Genomic DNA, 17,576 nt, shown 5'->3' on the forward strand with positions numbered 1-17,576 from the left:
GCATATATAGGGTATTTGGGACCGTGAGACTTACAATGAGTAGAAATAATTCTTCCCACTTACACTAAGTGCCGTTGCTGCTCTTCCATCAGGGCATCTTCACAGGGGCACCATCTGCCTGGTGGAGAGTGGGGCACACAGCCTCTCCATTCTCTCCCATTCAGGTTGGGTACAAGTCCTGGGCTTCCTGAAGAGTGGCAAGGGAACATTGATTTGTCTCCCAACAGGCATGCCCTGGGACACTCCCGCAACAGATGGCTCTGTAGCACCCTGCAGCCTGAGGTCTCCACATAACACAAACAATATATTCCTCCTCTGCAAGCTGCTTTCTCCTTGGGGAATGCTTTTTTTTTAAACATGCAAACCTTGCAGGTCTTTTCTGAATTTTACGAATGCCAACATCCTGTTGGCTTCATTGGGAACACTATTTCCACAGGCTTAACTTGCAGAGGTGTCAGTGGTATTCTGAAGAATATATAAGAATATATAAAACCTATAAAATGTTGTTTATGATCTTTAGTTCAGATAGTCTGGGGCTATATTGAAGGGCTTTAGAAACCTGGAACTAATTCTCCATTTGGATATAAAATTGAGTAAGAAGAGTAGCTCTGTTTCATTCTTCCTGGAGAGAAAAGTTGTCTTTACATTTAACTGTAAGAGAAGTAAGTACTGTGGTCTCTTGTTTCATCGTTTGTATGTTCTTTATATTCTTTTTTTATACCTGTTCAGTAAATAAGAATCCACAGCTCTTGATAAAATATCCCTGTGCATTTGTTTGGCAATCATAAAGTCAATACCCACTTCATAATGAGCTACTGGCTTTGCCACAAACAAAACAAAACAGTGATGCATTGCAGAAGCACAGTTGTCTGTTTCCAGCAGATGAACTGAGGCCTTTAAATGGGAGCAAGGGTGTATGTGTATGTGAGTGTATTTAATTTGTCTTGGGTAGCTTGCAAATCCAGCATTCTTTATTTTCTACACAAAGCTGTTTATATGAACTGTGAATTTGCATGAAAAAGATACTAGTCCCAATTGGTTTCACACATATATTGGGACCATGGAGGTTTGAAAATATGGCGTGCCAGGCACTACTAAACGCAAGGACAAATGAGATTCTGTGAAAAAGACAGGGCCATTTATTTTTAATATTTTGATTGAGTTGATAATTTGATTCCAGAAATAACATCTAGAAATACTGAATATTTTATCATAGAAGTTTTTACCATGTCAAGAACTTCACCACTTCCTTAGTTTTAGAAAAGAAAGACCCTTTCATACAAAAATAACATTTTCATGCAAAAATAAAATACAAATTCTACTTAAAAAAAAAACTCCAGCTGATGTAAAATGTACACACAAGGACTTGAAATATTTGGAATATACAGGTTACTGAGGAATCCCTTATTTGTTGTGTTTTAGCATTGGAAACCCACTTTTAAAAGGGAATATAATTCAGAAGCCTAATATATAAAATAACTTAGAGTTATTTTATATAACTTAGTGCTCTTGCTGTTGTGGGACTTAGCTGCCACTGGCTTTGCCCACTGACTCCATGGGAGGCCCCTGAACTGTCCCTTGGACCCCTGAGAGATCTTTGTTGGATAATCTAATAGGTTGCATTTCCTGCATAAATGTCTTAAAACAATTATGGAGCATGGTCCCCAAAAGACATTAGTGTTTGCTGTTCTTGCAAATTCTGCTCCTTCATCACCTAGCTGCCCTGAGTCAGGGTAACTTCCAGTTGTCTACACCTAAGCAATTTCCCCAGTTGTCGATACGGAAGGCTAGCAGCCGGGCTGGGGTTGGGGATTGCCTCCCCTGTGGCCTACACTACTCTGAAATTTTCCATGTTTGCATCACCTGTTTCCACGTGGCTGTTTGAATTTGGGCATTCCTCCACTCATGTGGTAGGTCAGATATAAAACGGTGTTTCTAGTTTTTATGTATTTTACTCTCTGTTTCACCAAATCAAGTGGCTAGAATGCTGCCCCTTTAGAGATAGCCCATTCGTGTTGATTCATTCATTTTGTTCCTTCTTTATTGAATGCCAAAGAATATAATGTGTGGACAGTCTACAAAATTTCATGATTTATTAATATAGTATTTTCCTTTTTAAAAACTATGTAATGACTAAAACCATTATGGTTTTCTTTCAAATTGAATTAATAAGATTTGAGAAGCACATTACAGTGTGACAGTCCTAATAGTTTATAAAGGCCATCTCTTTTAAGCATAAAGTAGTGATGTTCCTAACATTTACACTGTATTAGGACTCTTTTATCATTTAGTAGGATGGTGGGGATAAGATTGGCTTTTGATCTGTTCCTGGAAATGTCTCTTTTATGTTACACTGCTCTTGTGAGAAATTAACATACCATTAACATATATATTAAACCTTTCTCTGAAGCTTCAATAATTAAGAATGAGGATTCAAGGCAATTTTCTAGAACATTCTTACATTCCTAGTTCCGTATCTGTCTGTGAGTTGAAGTTCTCAAAGTTTGGTCCTGGGACCCTGGGTATCTCCAAGACCCTTTCAAAGGAACTGCAAGATCAAAACTATTTTTGTCATAACACTAAGATGATATTTGCCTTTTCCACTCAGCTTCCATGAGTGGAGTTTTCTAGAAGTCATATGACATGTTCTGTCATAACAGATTAAATGCTGAAGCAGATGTGAAAATACACGTGTCTTCTATTAAGCCAGACGTTAAAGAGAGTTGCAAAATTCTAAAGCAGTATCACTCTTCTCACAAAATTTATTTTTTCCCTTTATTTGCAAAGTGTATTTTTGTTTTGGAATTACTGTTTAGGATGACTTTTAATAAAAATATTTTACTTATGTTGGCATGGGTTTATTGGCTTTTTGGTGATTTAATAAATATTTTAATAAATTACATTTTTATTTATATGTCATAAATATCAATAGATAATAACCCATAACAACAAAATCTCTTTGGGATCCTCAGTTTTTCTGCATACAAAAGGATTAAATATTTGAGAACTCAGTATTCAAATATTTGGGACCTACTGTTCTACAGTCCCCTCATTCAGTGCTCTTACTTAGGAATTTACTCTGTTGAAGCTTACTCAGATATTTATCTGGTGGCCTATGGAAGTTGTACTTTTCGTAATTTTAGAATGTATGTAAAAAAGCTTTTGTAGTTAACCAGAACCAGAGGATACCCTGTGGGAATCAGGGTATATGTGTGCAGTGTACCTGCATTATGTACTATGTAAATGCAAGATGGTAATATTATTTAAAATTCTGTTATACCAGGCGAGTTGGTATTAGATTCTGTAACTGATTCCTCATTCAGCAAATCACAAATATTTATTTTGTTCCTACTAAGGGGCCTTAGTAGTTGTTAAAGAGATGAACTAAATATAATCTCCACTCAGGCAACCGGCTGTTACAGTAAGATACTAACTACGCCACAACTGACCACCTGCAAAAATGAATGGATCATCATTTTTGGTTGCTACTGTTGTGGTCAAGGAGGAATTTATGGTCTTATTTAGAGGAAAAATATATTGAATAAACAGTCGAGTAAAATATGAGACAATGTGTTTAATATACTTTAGATGAGAAGTTAAATATCTCCATGTTTCAGTATACAGAGAAAAGAGTGTGGCAAGTGAATTCAGGTATTGGTGTAGGAAGTTAATTATCATTAGCATCAAAGTAGCTTCTGGTGTTCTGGCAGTGTTTCTGTTTTTTTGTTTAGGTGGGACTAATACGGACATGTTCACTTTGTGATTATTCAGCAACCTGTGCTTTTATGATATTTTTCTGCGTACTTTATACTTCATTAAAAAAGTAAAGAGAAACTTTTAAATTTAAAATATCCCATTACTGGGTATATATCCAAATGACTATAAATCATGCTGCTCTAAAGACACATGCACACGTATGTTTATTGCGGCATTATTCACAATAGCAAAGACTTGGAACCAACCCAAATGTCCAACAATGATAGACTGGATTAAGAAAATGTGGCACATATACACCATGGAATACTATGCAGCCATAAAAAATGATGAGTTCATGTCCTTTGTAGGGACATGGATGAAATTGGAAACCATCATTCTCAGTAAACTATCGCAAGAACAAAAAACCAAACACCGCATATTCTCACTCATAGGTGGGAATTGAACAATGAGATCACATGGACACAGGAAGGGGAATATCACACTCTGGGGACTGTGGTGGGGAGGGGGGAGGGGGGAGGGATAGCACTGGGAGATATACCTAATGCTAGATGAGGAGTTAGTGGGTGCAGCGCACCAGCATGGCACATGTATACATATGTAACTAACCTGCACAATGTGCACATGTACCCTAAAACTTAAAGTATAATTAAAAAAAAAATCTCTGTAACATGTTAAACTGTTTGCAGTATGTACTTAAAAACGTTTGTCCAAAGACTCGTTGCTTATAGTGACTTCTTATTTTGCCTTAATTTACCAAAGCTTCTCAATAGGTGCCTCTCAGGTCCGAGGCAATGAGTCATTTGATGCTGAATCTTCGGTTGGTGAATAATCTATCCTTTATCTTTCTAGTAATGTATTATTATAATGTTTTTAATAAAAATAACATGAGCCAGTTGTTTTTTAAAAATACATGTTTTGAGAAGTTTTTTAATCAAAGTAGTACATGCACATACTTTGGAAATCAAATGCAATGGTAACATCTGTAAGATGTACACACTGCCTTCCCTACCTCTGCATCTTACTCCTCCGACACAGCCACTCTCCTTCTTGTAGATCTACCTTCTAAGTTTTGCATCCTTGTATCTGAATAATATGCCTGAACTTCTGTTTCTATATCACTTTTAAACATTATGCATTATCTTTCTATTATGGAAGATAAGAATTTAGTGTTTCTGTACCAACTGTTTCTCTGTGCTTCCCTTTCTCTACTTTTTTCACTAAATAGTAAATTAATTTAGTTAATAATTAAAATGATAAATGTCATTCACAGCTGAGTCTAGTAGAAGTTTAGAATTGCATTTCTAGAATAACTTTGTTTTTACTAGCATGAATAATTGTCACTTCCTGCCACTGGCTTACGTTTTCATGTTCCAATTTCTTGTTCTTAAGCTTTAAAATAAAACTCTACATCTCTTCTCAATACTTACGAACACATAGGTAATTTATTTTGGTTCAACTTTGTTTTATTCTTGGAGTCATCCTCCTGAGGCTCTCCATCCTCTTGCTGCAGTCCAGATTGGTTATTCTCTGGATTCTTACACAGCTGTTGTCCAGGAGCTTCTTTTTACCAAGAAAAGAAAAAAAATCCAATTATTTATTGGATTTCTTGTTTCTCGTTACCTAGTCTTGCTCTTTATTTGGTAGAGTTATATATATCAGTGAATAGGAATTTATAGATTTATTTGATACAGATTTTGACGGTGTAATAATATTAAGTCTTTCAATCCATGAATGTGATATATGTTTCTATTAGTCTCCTTTAATCCTTCTTGGCAGTGTTTTGTAGTTTTTAGTGTGGCCGTCTTGCAAATCTTTTGCTAAGTGTTTTAATTTTTGACATTATTAGAAGGAGATGCTTTAAAATTTTATTTTCCAATTGTTTGTTGCTAGTAAAATATAATTAATTTTTGTTCATCAGCTTCTATCCTCTGACTTTGCTAAATTCACTTATAAGTTGTGTAGTAAATTTCATCAGATTTTCTACTTAGAAAATAATGTCATCTGTAAATAGAGACAGTTTTACCCCTTCCTTTTTGATATCCATGTATTTTATTTCTTTTTCTTGTCTTATCAAACGGTATAGGAGTTTTGCTTCTATTTGTACTTTATATAAATAGGAAATATAGTATATACATTTTGTACTTGCTTCTGTTACTCAACAGCATATTTGCAGTATTCCATACATTGTTGTGATTAAGTGTAGATTATTCCTTTTCAGTGTTGTATAGTATTCCATCATGTAACTATGCTAAAGTTGGCATATATTCTATTGTTAATGGGTGTGTGCATTTTCAGCTTATAAGATTACTAAAGTGCTGTTATGAACATTCTGGTACATGTCTTTTGGTGAACATATACTTATAGTTCTGTTCAGTTTAGACCTCAGAGTGGAATTGCTGGTTCATAGAGTATGGAGTATGTGATTCTCCTGTTTTCTTTGACTTTATAAGTATTTGCCAGTGTTACCTCTATACTACATTTTTAACAGTTTCTGGGGAGAGAAGAGATAAATTCATGTGTTTAATTTTCATATTAAAACAATTCATTCATATCCTTCTTTTTCAATTATTTGTTCCCTTAATTTGTTCTTTTCATTGAACTTATTTGATCTGTTCATCAGAACTTGAGTCAGAGAACACACAGGAGCTTTCTGCCTTGATTACTTGGCCTCTCTACAGAGGCACGTGGCTTCCATCCCTTTGTGGCTCCTTCCTATCTACTCTGTTGCCCCTTCTTAGAAGTGTACTCACAGGTGCTGCCACAGGCTCCCAAAACTTGTATACCTGGAATGTCTCCTAGTCTAGTCTCCCTTCTTCTAGTCTGTGCCTTTAGGTATTTATTCAGAGAGAACTATTTCTACTAAAAGACTGCCCAGCTGCAACCAAACAAAAGCACGTGTCTTCTTGGTAGTCCTAGGCAATTCAAGGATCCAAGCACTTAGGAGAGAAGAAGTTTTCACTTCTCTTTTCCCCAGTGGGAAAATTTTCTGGGGATTGAACTGCATCCTTTATGTTTGCATATAGCTAGCTGATCCTGGGCAAAGAGAAGACTAAGGGATGAAATATCACTCAAATAATTTCTCATCTTGATAGTAGTATAGTAGTAGAAGAATATCAGGGGAAATACTTACTAAAGCTAACATTTTAGGGATTACCAGAAGAATTCACTTACCCCTGTGACATCTAATCAATTATTTTAAAGAACAATTGAAAAGCTGTCCAAAATGCAGTCATCTATCACTTTACAAAAGTATTCTAAAAATTTTGGTGAATATTGGATATATTTTAAGTGAAAGCAGAATTATAAGGGATCTAAAAATGAACCCCATTGTTAAATAAGGAGTACTAAAATAAATAATCTGATTTTTAAATCTACATTTTATATTACCTACACACTGAAGAAATGATAAGCAGACTTTTTATTTAGGCTTTGAAGTAAGGAAATCTAAAATTTGATTCCAAAAAACTACTATATACCAGCTGAGGACTCAGTGTATTAGCCTTTTTGGGCCTCAGTTTCTTCATCTATAAAATGGGCATAGTGAAATCACCCATGGGATTGTTGTCAGGCTCAAATGAGAATAGGTGCATTGCCCAGCATGATGCCTGTTATGTAGCAAGCATGCAAATGATTTTCTATTGTTATTTTAAAAATAGTAAGGAGTTATATTTTGTTTGCTTCTTAATATTATTGGTGTGGAGAGCAATAAAAGAAATAAAAATAATTAAAAATGCTTAAGCAAAGTTGATAGAGAAAAGTCAACTAAAATACTATAGCCATGAAAAATTTATTTGTGAGTGATATATGTTAATGAACTAAAAGCAAAGCATCTACTCACCATTTAACGTTTATTTGGCTATTGTAAAATCTATGGCAAATTTCATGACACTCAATGAAAACAACACATTCATGACCAATCAGTTTAAATATTTATAGAAAGTATAGAGGAGGAAGTGAGCTAAACCAAGGAAGGAATTCCTCTAGAGACCTCAAAAGAATGTTTCACGGCCATGCCCGTGTCGCCTCTACCCTGAGAATGGTCAACTAATCATGTGTTTTTGTTTCTTCAGGGAGAAGTTGGCAGTGGCCCGCCTACAGCGAGAAGTTGCCCAAAGAACAAGTGAGGGGGCCATGGTAAGTCCTGACTGCCGTCCCCTCATTCCACAACATCCAGAGGTCTCTGGCTTGAAAGCTACTTTGCCTCATTAAGGATATCTAAGGAAAATATTTGCTTGCAGCAAACTTAATGATATTTTGGCAAATGATGTATTTATAATAGAATTTATACAGCTCTGCCATTTGCCATCAGAGTGAGAGATATTAATTGAAAAAAAAATGAGGCTTTAAATAAGATGTTCACATGTCCAAGGATTATAAGGCTTTGTTTTCTGAAGGTCAGACTTCCAGCAGTGGGCACAATGTCCACAAATGAGCAACAGTTCAACATAATTCAAACCTCTCAGCTCTTTGAACTTAAAAAACAAACAACAGCCATCTTAGTGTTCTGAAAAAAGAACACCAAGATGTTTGCTAATGTAATTGTCTTTATTCTTTTCCTTCTCTTCACTATTTGCAATATATTTTTCCTTGTCCTTTTCAGCTTGTGCCATTTGGAAAACTGATGTTTCCTTGTATTTTGAATTGTACTAAAAATCAATACAGTTATTTTGGTCCATAGCAACTTCATTTTATAGACTGTCTTTGCCGAAGTATCTGCCTCTGTGCCTCTTATAACATCAGAGATGACTGTCTGGGGACCTGGGGAATGCATGCGTGGAGTAACTGCTGTTGCTACTTCTGAAACGAAAATACAGCACCAGATTTATTTTTTCCTCCACTTATGGAAAAACAATGGAATGTGTGCAAGTTTTCAGTAAAAGAATTAGATAAGTAGCACATTTTTATACCCTGAAGGCTGCTTCCATTTGATTTCATGAGAGTTAATTGACAGGCCATCCACTGAAAAGGGTAAGACATTTGTAAAATATGCTGGCCTCATACTTCTGTCAACAGGGAAATCAAAGGGCTAGAGTAAGATGCCAAATGTTGAGTGGGGTCTGGAAGGCACAGTGGCCCTTGAACATGCTAAAATACTTAGGAAGGTGATCACAGTGTTTATTTTGCTAGGGATCTTAATGCAGAAAGAATCTTGAATGTTCAAATGGCATGAAGAAACATTCACGGCTGGGTGTGTGACTCACGCCTGTTATCTCAACACTTTGGGAGGCCGAGGTGGGCAGATCACCTGAGGTCAGGAGCTGGAGACCAGCGTGGCCAACATGGTGATACCCTGTCTCTACTAAAAATACAAAAATTAGCTGGGCGTGGTGGTGGGCACCTATAATTGCAGCTACTCAGTAAGCTGAGGCATGAGAATCATTTGAACCTGGGAGGCGGAGGTTGCAGAGAGCCGAGATTGTGCCATTGCACTCCAAAGACCCTGTCTCCCAAAAACAAACAAATAAATAAGGAAACATTCACAAGCATCTTTGAGCAATGAAATGGAAACAAGAGGGAGAAAATAAAGGCCTAGTTGGATGGTGGACTGAGCATTTCCAATCTGGACTTTTCACTGCATTTCAAAATGTTGATGGGCTAGGTCATTCTGTAATGTTTCAGTCTTTTGTTTAGGACTAGCTCCTGCTCACCACTTCGTCAGTGATGTTCTAGTTGAATATGAGGAAGTAACTTAACTTTCGTAGGTCAGTTTCCTCATCTTTAAAATGGGAAGGTGGGAATTTTGTGATTCCTTTAACTTAGTGGATCATGATTTTGAGCATTTGCCCGTGTGAAGTTTTCGTGATATGAATCTCTTTCAGGTAATAACTAAATTTCATTTAAGCTCACAGGAAGAACAGGCCTTGAAAGAATGAACTTTAAATCTTTCTCACTCTGACATTGAATGTACTTGAGTTGAAATGATCTCAGACAGCTGTCTAGTCTTTTACAAAGACAAAACCCCTTTTTAAAACATTATAGAAGTTCAGTGTAGAAAATACCCAGAAAACACAGGCACAAGGACAAGCCCAGTTGCTCAAAAAATGACTTTGGAAAAGTTACGAATGTTTCATTATTCTAATTTTAATTATGGTAATGAAAAATCACACGTTTGTATTGACTGGTTAGGCAAATGTTTATAAAAAACCATTTATTATGTGCCCAGCACTATTCTAGGCACTGGAGAAAGAGTGAACACAGGCAAAATCTGACAGCTTACAGTCTAGTGATTGGTGAGACAGATATTCAATGTAATTAAAATGTTAGGACATAGAAGCAACTATGAGAAAATAAAAGAGCAGGGTAGGGGAGTTTGGTAGTTATAGGGGCTCACCATTTAAAATAGAACATGCATAGTATTGGGAGGCCATTGGAGGAGGATCATTTGAGCTCAAGAGTTTGAGCCTAGCCTGGGCAACATAGTAAAACCCTGCTCTACAGAAATATAAAAAATTAGCCCGGCGTGGTGGTGCACGCCTGTGATCCCATCTACTTGGGAGGCTGAGGCAAGAGGATCGTTTAAGCCCAGGAGACAGAAGTTGCAGTGAGCCATGATCATACTACTGCATTCCAGCCTGGGTGGCAGAGCAAAACCCTGTCTATAAATAAATAAATAAAATAGAACAGGCATAGTAGTAAATCACTGAAAAGTTAATATCTGAGCAAAACCTGAAGTAGGTGAAGGAGTTTTTACCATGGGGATGTCTGGGGGAGGGGGATTCTGGCAGGGGTATCAGCAAATGTAAAGGCCTGGAGTGCCAGGGGACTGCATGCGGGCAGGGCTGGCTTGAGAGGAGTGAGGGGAGAAGGTGAAGAGTAAAAGAGAAAGAAAAAAGTGATGGGGTTGGGGGGGTAGGGAGGGTTGGGGGAATGGGTGCACCCTCAAGGTCTCAACGGATCCCTGACTCATGCTTTGAGAGATGGGAACGATTGGAGGGCTTCTAACAAGGCCTAAGTATTAAGTGATTGAACTTAATACTATTCATATTTATTCTTATCATCTCCCTTCCCATTCCATGATTTGTCACATTTCAATTCCTTGGAGACACCATGAGCCTTGACTTTCATTAATTTATTTTAGTTTTTCTCCCTCTTCCTCAGTAACTATTTCTCCCTGTTCCTTTGCATAGTCAAACTCTTCTGAGTTTTCTATTTAATTATATGCTTCAGCTTTTCTGCTCCTAGAATTCATTTATTTCTGAAGTCCTGATTCTTTCAGTATCTGACAGCTCCTAAAAAATCAGGCTGTTCTATTAATCCTTTAAATTTAATTATTGCTGTTACAAGGTTTGTTTCACAGAACTTTTGTTACGTCTATAGCAGAAATGGAAAACAGTTCATCACAGCTAGATCACCATGTGTATTTAGAGACTACTGTTTATAGTTTTTTTATATTTTTATTCACATGAAAGGAAAAATGGTATAGAAGAAATTATGTAAGCAGTCTTTACATAAAAGCTATATAATTAAATTGAGGCTGATATTTATTTTTAAAGTCATCGACAAACCTGTTATAATCAAAATCTTCAATACAAAGCATGCCTCTTTAAAATTTGGTTTTATGCAATAAATCTCTACACTTACAAGTTTTAAGATAGTCCCAAAGCAGCATTTTGAGAGATTTATTTTACATTACATTACATTATATTATGTTTATTATATTATATTATATTATATTATATTATATTATATTATATTATTTATTTTTGAGATGGAGTTTTGCTCTTGTTGCCCAGACTAGAGTGCAGTGGCCCGGTCTCGGCTCACTGCGACCTCTGCCTCCTTGGTTGGAGCGATGCTCTTGCCTCAGCTTCCAAAGGAGCTGGGATTATAAGTGCTCACCACCACACCCAGCTCATTTTTGTATTTTTAGTAGAGTTGGGGTTTCACTAAGTTGGCCAGGCTGGTTTCGAACTCCTGACCTCAGGTAATCCCGCCTTGACCTCCCAAAGTGCTGGGATTACAGGCATAAGCCACCACACCTGGCTGAGATTTCTTTTATTTTTTAATAGGCTTTTAATTTTGAAATAATTTTAGATTTACAGAAAAGTTACACACCTGCCTACCCTTTACTCTGTTTCCCCTAGCATTAAACGTCTTACATAACTATGATGTAATTGTCAAAACTAAGAGATTAACATTGGTATACTACTACAATTAAACTTAAGACTTTATTAGAGCAGTTTTTCTAGCAATGTTCCTTTTCTGATCTGGGATCCAGTACAGGGTACCACACTGCATTTTCTTCTAAAAAGAAGATGACTTCTTTTTAATGGCTAAGTGAGCACATATGTAGAAGTAGAAGTAATGCGAGCTTGAAAGTGAGACCAGCCTGGATCCAAAGTCCATCCCCACCAGTAGTTACCTAAGTAATGTTAGCTTGGACATGTTACTTCACTGTTTTTTTGTTTGTTTGTTTGGTCAATTTTGTCTGCTTTTTTGTTCTGTTAACTCAGATCTTTATTTTTGGCAACTTTCCTCAGCATACTAGATGTTTTATATTTGTTTTCTTTGTTCTTAATTTCCTCTTCCAGGAAATAAATGCCACCACTGTTTTTCATACTTACTCTTCAGTATTTTTTACAAACTCTCTGAGATTATATTTCTGTTCATTCTGGGAGGTTGTTTCAGCTTGTGCTGAAATATCACTGGCTCAGTTTACTGAGAGGCCTCTTCTGTCCTTAACACTTCAGTGTTGTCTTCAATATTGGTATGCATAAAAATGGTCCATCCTACCCCAAGAGTATGAAGGTATTCATTCTCATTATCTTCTAGAACTTTTATAGTTTTTTTAATGTAATTTTTTGCAAATTTCAGATGGAATTATTTTGACATGAGGTAGAGATCAGAGAGAAATTTTTCCCCAAATTAATAGCTAATTTTTCGACATCATTTAATGAACAGTGCAGCCTTTATTACTACCCTTACCATATTACAAATGCTCATATCAACCTGCATCAATTACTTGACTGCTTATACGTTTCTGTTGAAAGTTCTGTTATGCAAACTAGTCCTGAAAATAGAAAATGAGATCCTCAACTCACTTTTAAAAAATAAACACTTTTTTTACAGAAAAATTGCAAATATAGTCTAGAGTGTTTTTGTGTATCTTCTACCCAGTTTTCTCTATTATGAATACTTTACATTAGCATGGTACACTTGTCATAGTTGATGAGCTAATATTGATACGCTATTAATGAAGTCCATGCTTTATCCAGATTTCTGTAGTGTCCTTTTTCTGCTCCAGGATCCAATCCAAGAAACACATTAAATTTACTTATCATACTCCTAAAGCTTCTCTTGGTTTTGACAGTTTCTCAGGCTTTCCTTGTTTTTGATAACTTGGTAGTTTTAAGAAGTACTGGTTAGGTTTTTGTGGCATTTGTCTCATTGGGATTTGTCTGATGTTTTTCTGACGATTAGATTTGGGTATATTTTTGGGAAGTAAACCCTGAGTTAAATTGCCATTTTTTATCACACCATATCAAAAGTATATATTATCAACATGACTTGTCACTGTTTTTTTGTTTTGAGATAGGGTCTCTCTCTGTTGCCCAGGCCAGAATGCAGCGGTACAGTGTCAGCTCTCTGCAGCCTCTCCTGCCGGGCTCAAGAGTTTCTACCACCTCAGCTTCCTGAGTAATTGGAACTACAGGTGCAAACCACCATGCCCAGATAATTTTTGTTATTTTTGTAGAGACAGGGTCTCGCCATGTTGTCCAGGCTGGTCTCGAACCTCTGGGCTCAAGTGATCTGCCTGCCTTGGCCTCCTAAAGTGTTGGGATTACAGGCATGAGCCACCACACCTGGCCCAGCTTGTCACTGTTGAGATGAATCTTGGTCATTTGGCTGAAGTAGTGTCTGTCAGATTTCTCCGCTGTAAAATTACTCTTTGCCACCCCACCACCCTTTCTCTCCTGTACTCTTTGGGAGGAAGTCACTATGTGTAGCACATACTTATGGACATGGGAAATATGCTCCACTTCATTGAGGGTGGAATATCTACAGAAATTATTTTGAATTCTCCTGCATGGGATGTTTGTCTCTTCTTCCTTATTATTTATTCAATCATTTATTTATATGACTGCATTGGTATTTATTTTATACTTTGCATTGTAAAGCAGTACTGCTTTATTTTTTGGCTCAATTTATCCTAGCTTTTGGTCTTTCTGACATGCTCCCATCTTGTTTTTTGTTGTTGTTGTTGTTGTCGTTGTTGTTTTTCCTTTTTTTCTTAGCACTTCTTCTTTCTTTCTGGCATTGTAAGATGCTCCAGGCTTATCTTGGGTATTTCTTACCCCTGTCTTAGAATCAGCAATTTTTCCAAGGTCACCTGGTTCCTGTTAATGGACAGAGTTATTTGAAACCAAGATCTTGGTGTTGTGTACCAGCCCACATTTATAAGGCTTATTTAAAGTGGTATTTATTCCAGGAATGCAATGACTGCCTAACATTGGAAAAATCATTAATATAATTGACAGTAATAATAGATTAAAGGGGAAAACAAATCTCAATACACATATATCGGGGAAACCAGCCCCCAAAAAAGCCCTGTAGGTCCTTTCTATTTTCCCTAAGTGTCAGTTGGTCTGAGAAATAAAGAGAAAGAGTACAAAGAGAGAAATTTTGCAGCTGTGTCTCCAGGGGTGACACCACATATTGGTAGGACCATGATGACAACCCTGAGCCGCAAAACCAGCAAGTTTTTATTAGGGATTTTAAAAGGGGAGGGGGTGCATGAACAGGGAGAAGGTCACAAGGATCACATGCTTCAAAGGGCAATAAAGATCACAAGGAGAAGGCAAAATTAGAGTTACTGATGAGGGTCTATGTCCTGCTGTGCATGCATTGTCTTGATAAACATCTTAACAGGAAACAGGGTTCGAGAGCAGAGAACTGGTCTGACTGGAATTTACCAGGCTGGAATTTCCCAATCCTAGTAAGTGTGAGGGTACTGCAGGAGACCAGGGCATATTTCAGTCCTTATCTCAACTGCATAAGGCAGACACTCCCAGAGCAGCAGTCTATAGACCTACCCCCAGGAATGCATTCCTTACCCAGGGTTATTCCTTGCTGGCAAGAGAATTCAGCGATATTTCTCCTACTTGCACATCCGTTTATAGGCTTTCTGCAAGAAGAAAAATATGGCTGTATTCTGCCTGACCCTGCAAGCAGTCACCCTTGTTCCCTGAATATTGCTGTTATTCTGTTCTTTTCAGGGTGCACTGATTTCATATTGTTCAAACACATATTTTACAATCAGATTTCATATTGTTCAAACACACATGTTCTGCAATCAGTTTGTACAATAGTGGTCCTGAGGTGATGTACATTCTCAGCTTACAAAGATAATAGGATTAAGAGATTAAAGTAAAGACAGGCATAAGAAATTATAAGAGTATTATTAGGGAAGTGATAAATGTCCATGAAATCTTCACAATTTATGTTCAGAGATTGCAGTAAAGAGAGGCGTAAGAAATTATAAAAGTATTAATTTTGGGAACTGATAAATGTCCATGAAATCTTCACAATTTATGTTCTTCTGCCTCGGCTCCAGCTGGTCCCTCTGTTCAGGGTCCCTGACTTCCCGCAACACACATAGTATAAAATATTTGATAAAATGTAATATTAGTTTATAATTTTTTTAAAAAATGGAAATTTCCTTAAATTGATAAAGGATATCTCCACTAAGAATCTTTAGTAAACATTGTACTTAATGATGAAATGTGAGAAATATTCCTGTTAAAAACCATAACCAGACTAGAACGCCTTCTGTCATTGCCTCATTTTATTGTTGTACTTCTGATCCTAGCTACTGGAGTAAGAAAAGTAGTATAAGAGCTGGGCAAAAAGCATAGTTTAGATTATTTGCAAGTAATGATTGTCTAAGTAGAAAATCTAAAGGAATCTTTAGTCAAAATTTAGAAGATTGCTGTATATAAAATGAATTAATAGAATTCCTACATATCAATCATCAGCCCTTAGAAAATATAGTTTTAAACTATAATATTTAAAATAGTAAAAAAGGCATATAGGAATAAATCTAAGAAGAAATGTATGAGATATTGATGGAGAAAATTATTAATGGATATAAAAAGAGATATATATATATGGCATATTCATGGAAGGGAAGATGGAATACCATAAAGATATCAGCTTACCCCCAAATGATTTATGCTTTCAGTATAATCTTAATGAGAATCCCAAGAAGGTTTTCACAGCATTTGGCAAGCTAATACAAATATTACTATGAAAATATATAAGTTTAAATACATATGACAAGATTATAAATGAAGATAATGGGAGGATATGGTGTCCCACTACACTTGAAGATTTATTTTGAAGGTAAAGCAAATTAGTGTGATGTTGGGACAAAGATATTCAAGTAAACTAGAGAACAGAATGAAAAACCTTGAAGTAGACCCACACATATATAGGAATATATAATGGAAGTAGAATTACAATTTAGTGAGAATAAAATGGACAATTTTAAAAGGCTTCTCTGACAATTTTTGTCTGCCTGTCTATCTATCTTTATCTATCTATCTATCTATCTATCTATCTATCTATCTATCTATCTATCTATCTATCTAATTTCAGAGTCTGGCTGTGTTACCCAGACTGGAGTGCAGTGGCACAACCTGGCCCATTGCAACTTCTGCCTCCTGGGCTCAAGCGACCCACCTGCCTCAGCCTCCCAAGTAGCTGGAACTAAAGGCACACACCACGATGCCTGGCTATTTTTTTTAAAATTTTTTTGTAGAGATAAGGTTTCACCATGTTGCCCAGGCTGGTCTAGAACTGCTTGGCTCAAGGGATCCACCAGCCTCAGCCTCTCAAAGTGGTGGAATTACAGGTGTGAGCCACCATGCCTGGCTTGCTGTGACAATTTATATAGTAAATGATACCATTTCATTGCTATCAAACACCATGGCCAAAAGTAAATTTTGGATAAATAAAAGACTTGTAAAATATGCAAAGCTAGCTGGTAGGAAAGTGTCATGACCAATAAACATTGAAATTTCTCTTTCAGAAAAATGCACATTGTAAGTCAAAACATCACTGGGTTAGCACCCCATGCCCATTTATTTGGGAAAACTTTAGAAGTCTGAAAACATCAGTAGGCAAGGATATGTAGAAATGGAAATTCTACATTGTCAGTGGGAGTTTTAATTTCTGTTTCCCAGTAAACTTGAAGCCAAAACACAGCCTGTGACCCAGCAATCCCACTTACATGTTTCAGTCCTAGAAAATCACTAACATATGCGAAACGTGGCTCATATAAAGATTTACTCTTTAGCACTGTTTCTAAAAATGAAAAAGTTAAACAATTTCAAGTCCCCTCAGGAGGACAAATGAATAAACTGATTTCTTCAAACAGTGAAATAATATCCAGCAGTTAAAATGAAGTCTATCTGTGTGTGTGAACTTGGCGGATGTTAAAAACAACATAAAAAAATCTAACATGTATGGAAATAACACACGCCAAATTTGGATACCTCTGATGGGGGGGAGTCTTCAGTTATGTCCATTTATTTAATGTTTTGATGAAGCAGATATCCTAAAACTGTTTAAAAATTGTGAAATCTGAATGGTATTAACCGATGTCTCATTTTGTGAGTATTTAAAATATTTTATCAGTATCAATCTGATAGAGAATTTAAATAAAAATGCTGAAATTAAAAATAAAACCATAATACCATCAGAAAAGAAGACACAAGAAAGTAGAAGAAAATATTAGCTTTCCTAGGGGAAATTTTAGAGAATATGTTTTTTCATTTTTATGATCTGGGGATAGTGAAGGCATGTCTAAGCCTGACACTAGGGTCATAAACTGTGAAGGTAAAAGATAGAGAGTAGAT

The 17,576-nt window shown here is 36.4% G+C and overlaps 1 protein-coding gene across 2 annotated transcripts in view; it reads left to right on the forward strand.

Annotated features, from left to right (window-relative positions):
* NCKAP5 (NCK associated protein 5) overlaps nt 1-17,576 on the forward strand; it is a 1,001,373-nt gene that overhangs the window by 447,215 nt on the left and 536,582 nt on the right. For both annotated transcript variants that reach the window (XM_055108553.2, XM_055108550.2), the window contains exon 4: nt 7,788-7,851. In XM_055108553.2, coding sequence (XP_054964528.1) covers nt 7,788-7,851 — 64 coding nt within the window. The remainder of the gene's footprint in view (nt 1-7,787; nt 7,852-17,576) is intronic.

This window comes from Pan paniscus, chromosome 13, assembly GCF_029289425.2.
Source record: "Pan paniscus chromosome 13, NHGRI_mPanPan1-v2.0_pri, whole genome shotgun sequence".
Classification (NCBI taxonomy): domain Eukaryota; kingdom Metazoa; phylum Chordata; class Mammalia; order Primates; family Hominidae; genus Pan; species Pan paniscus.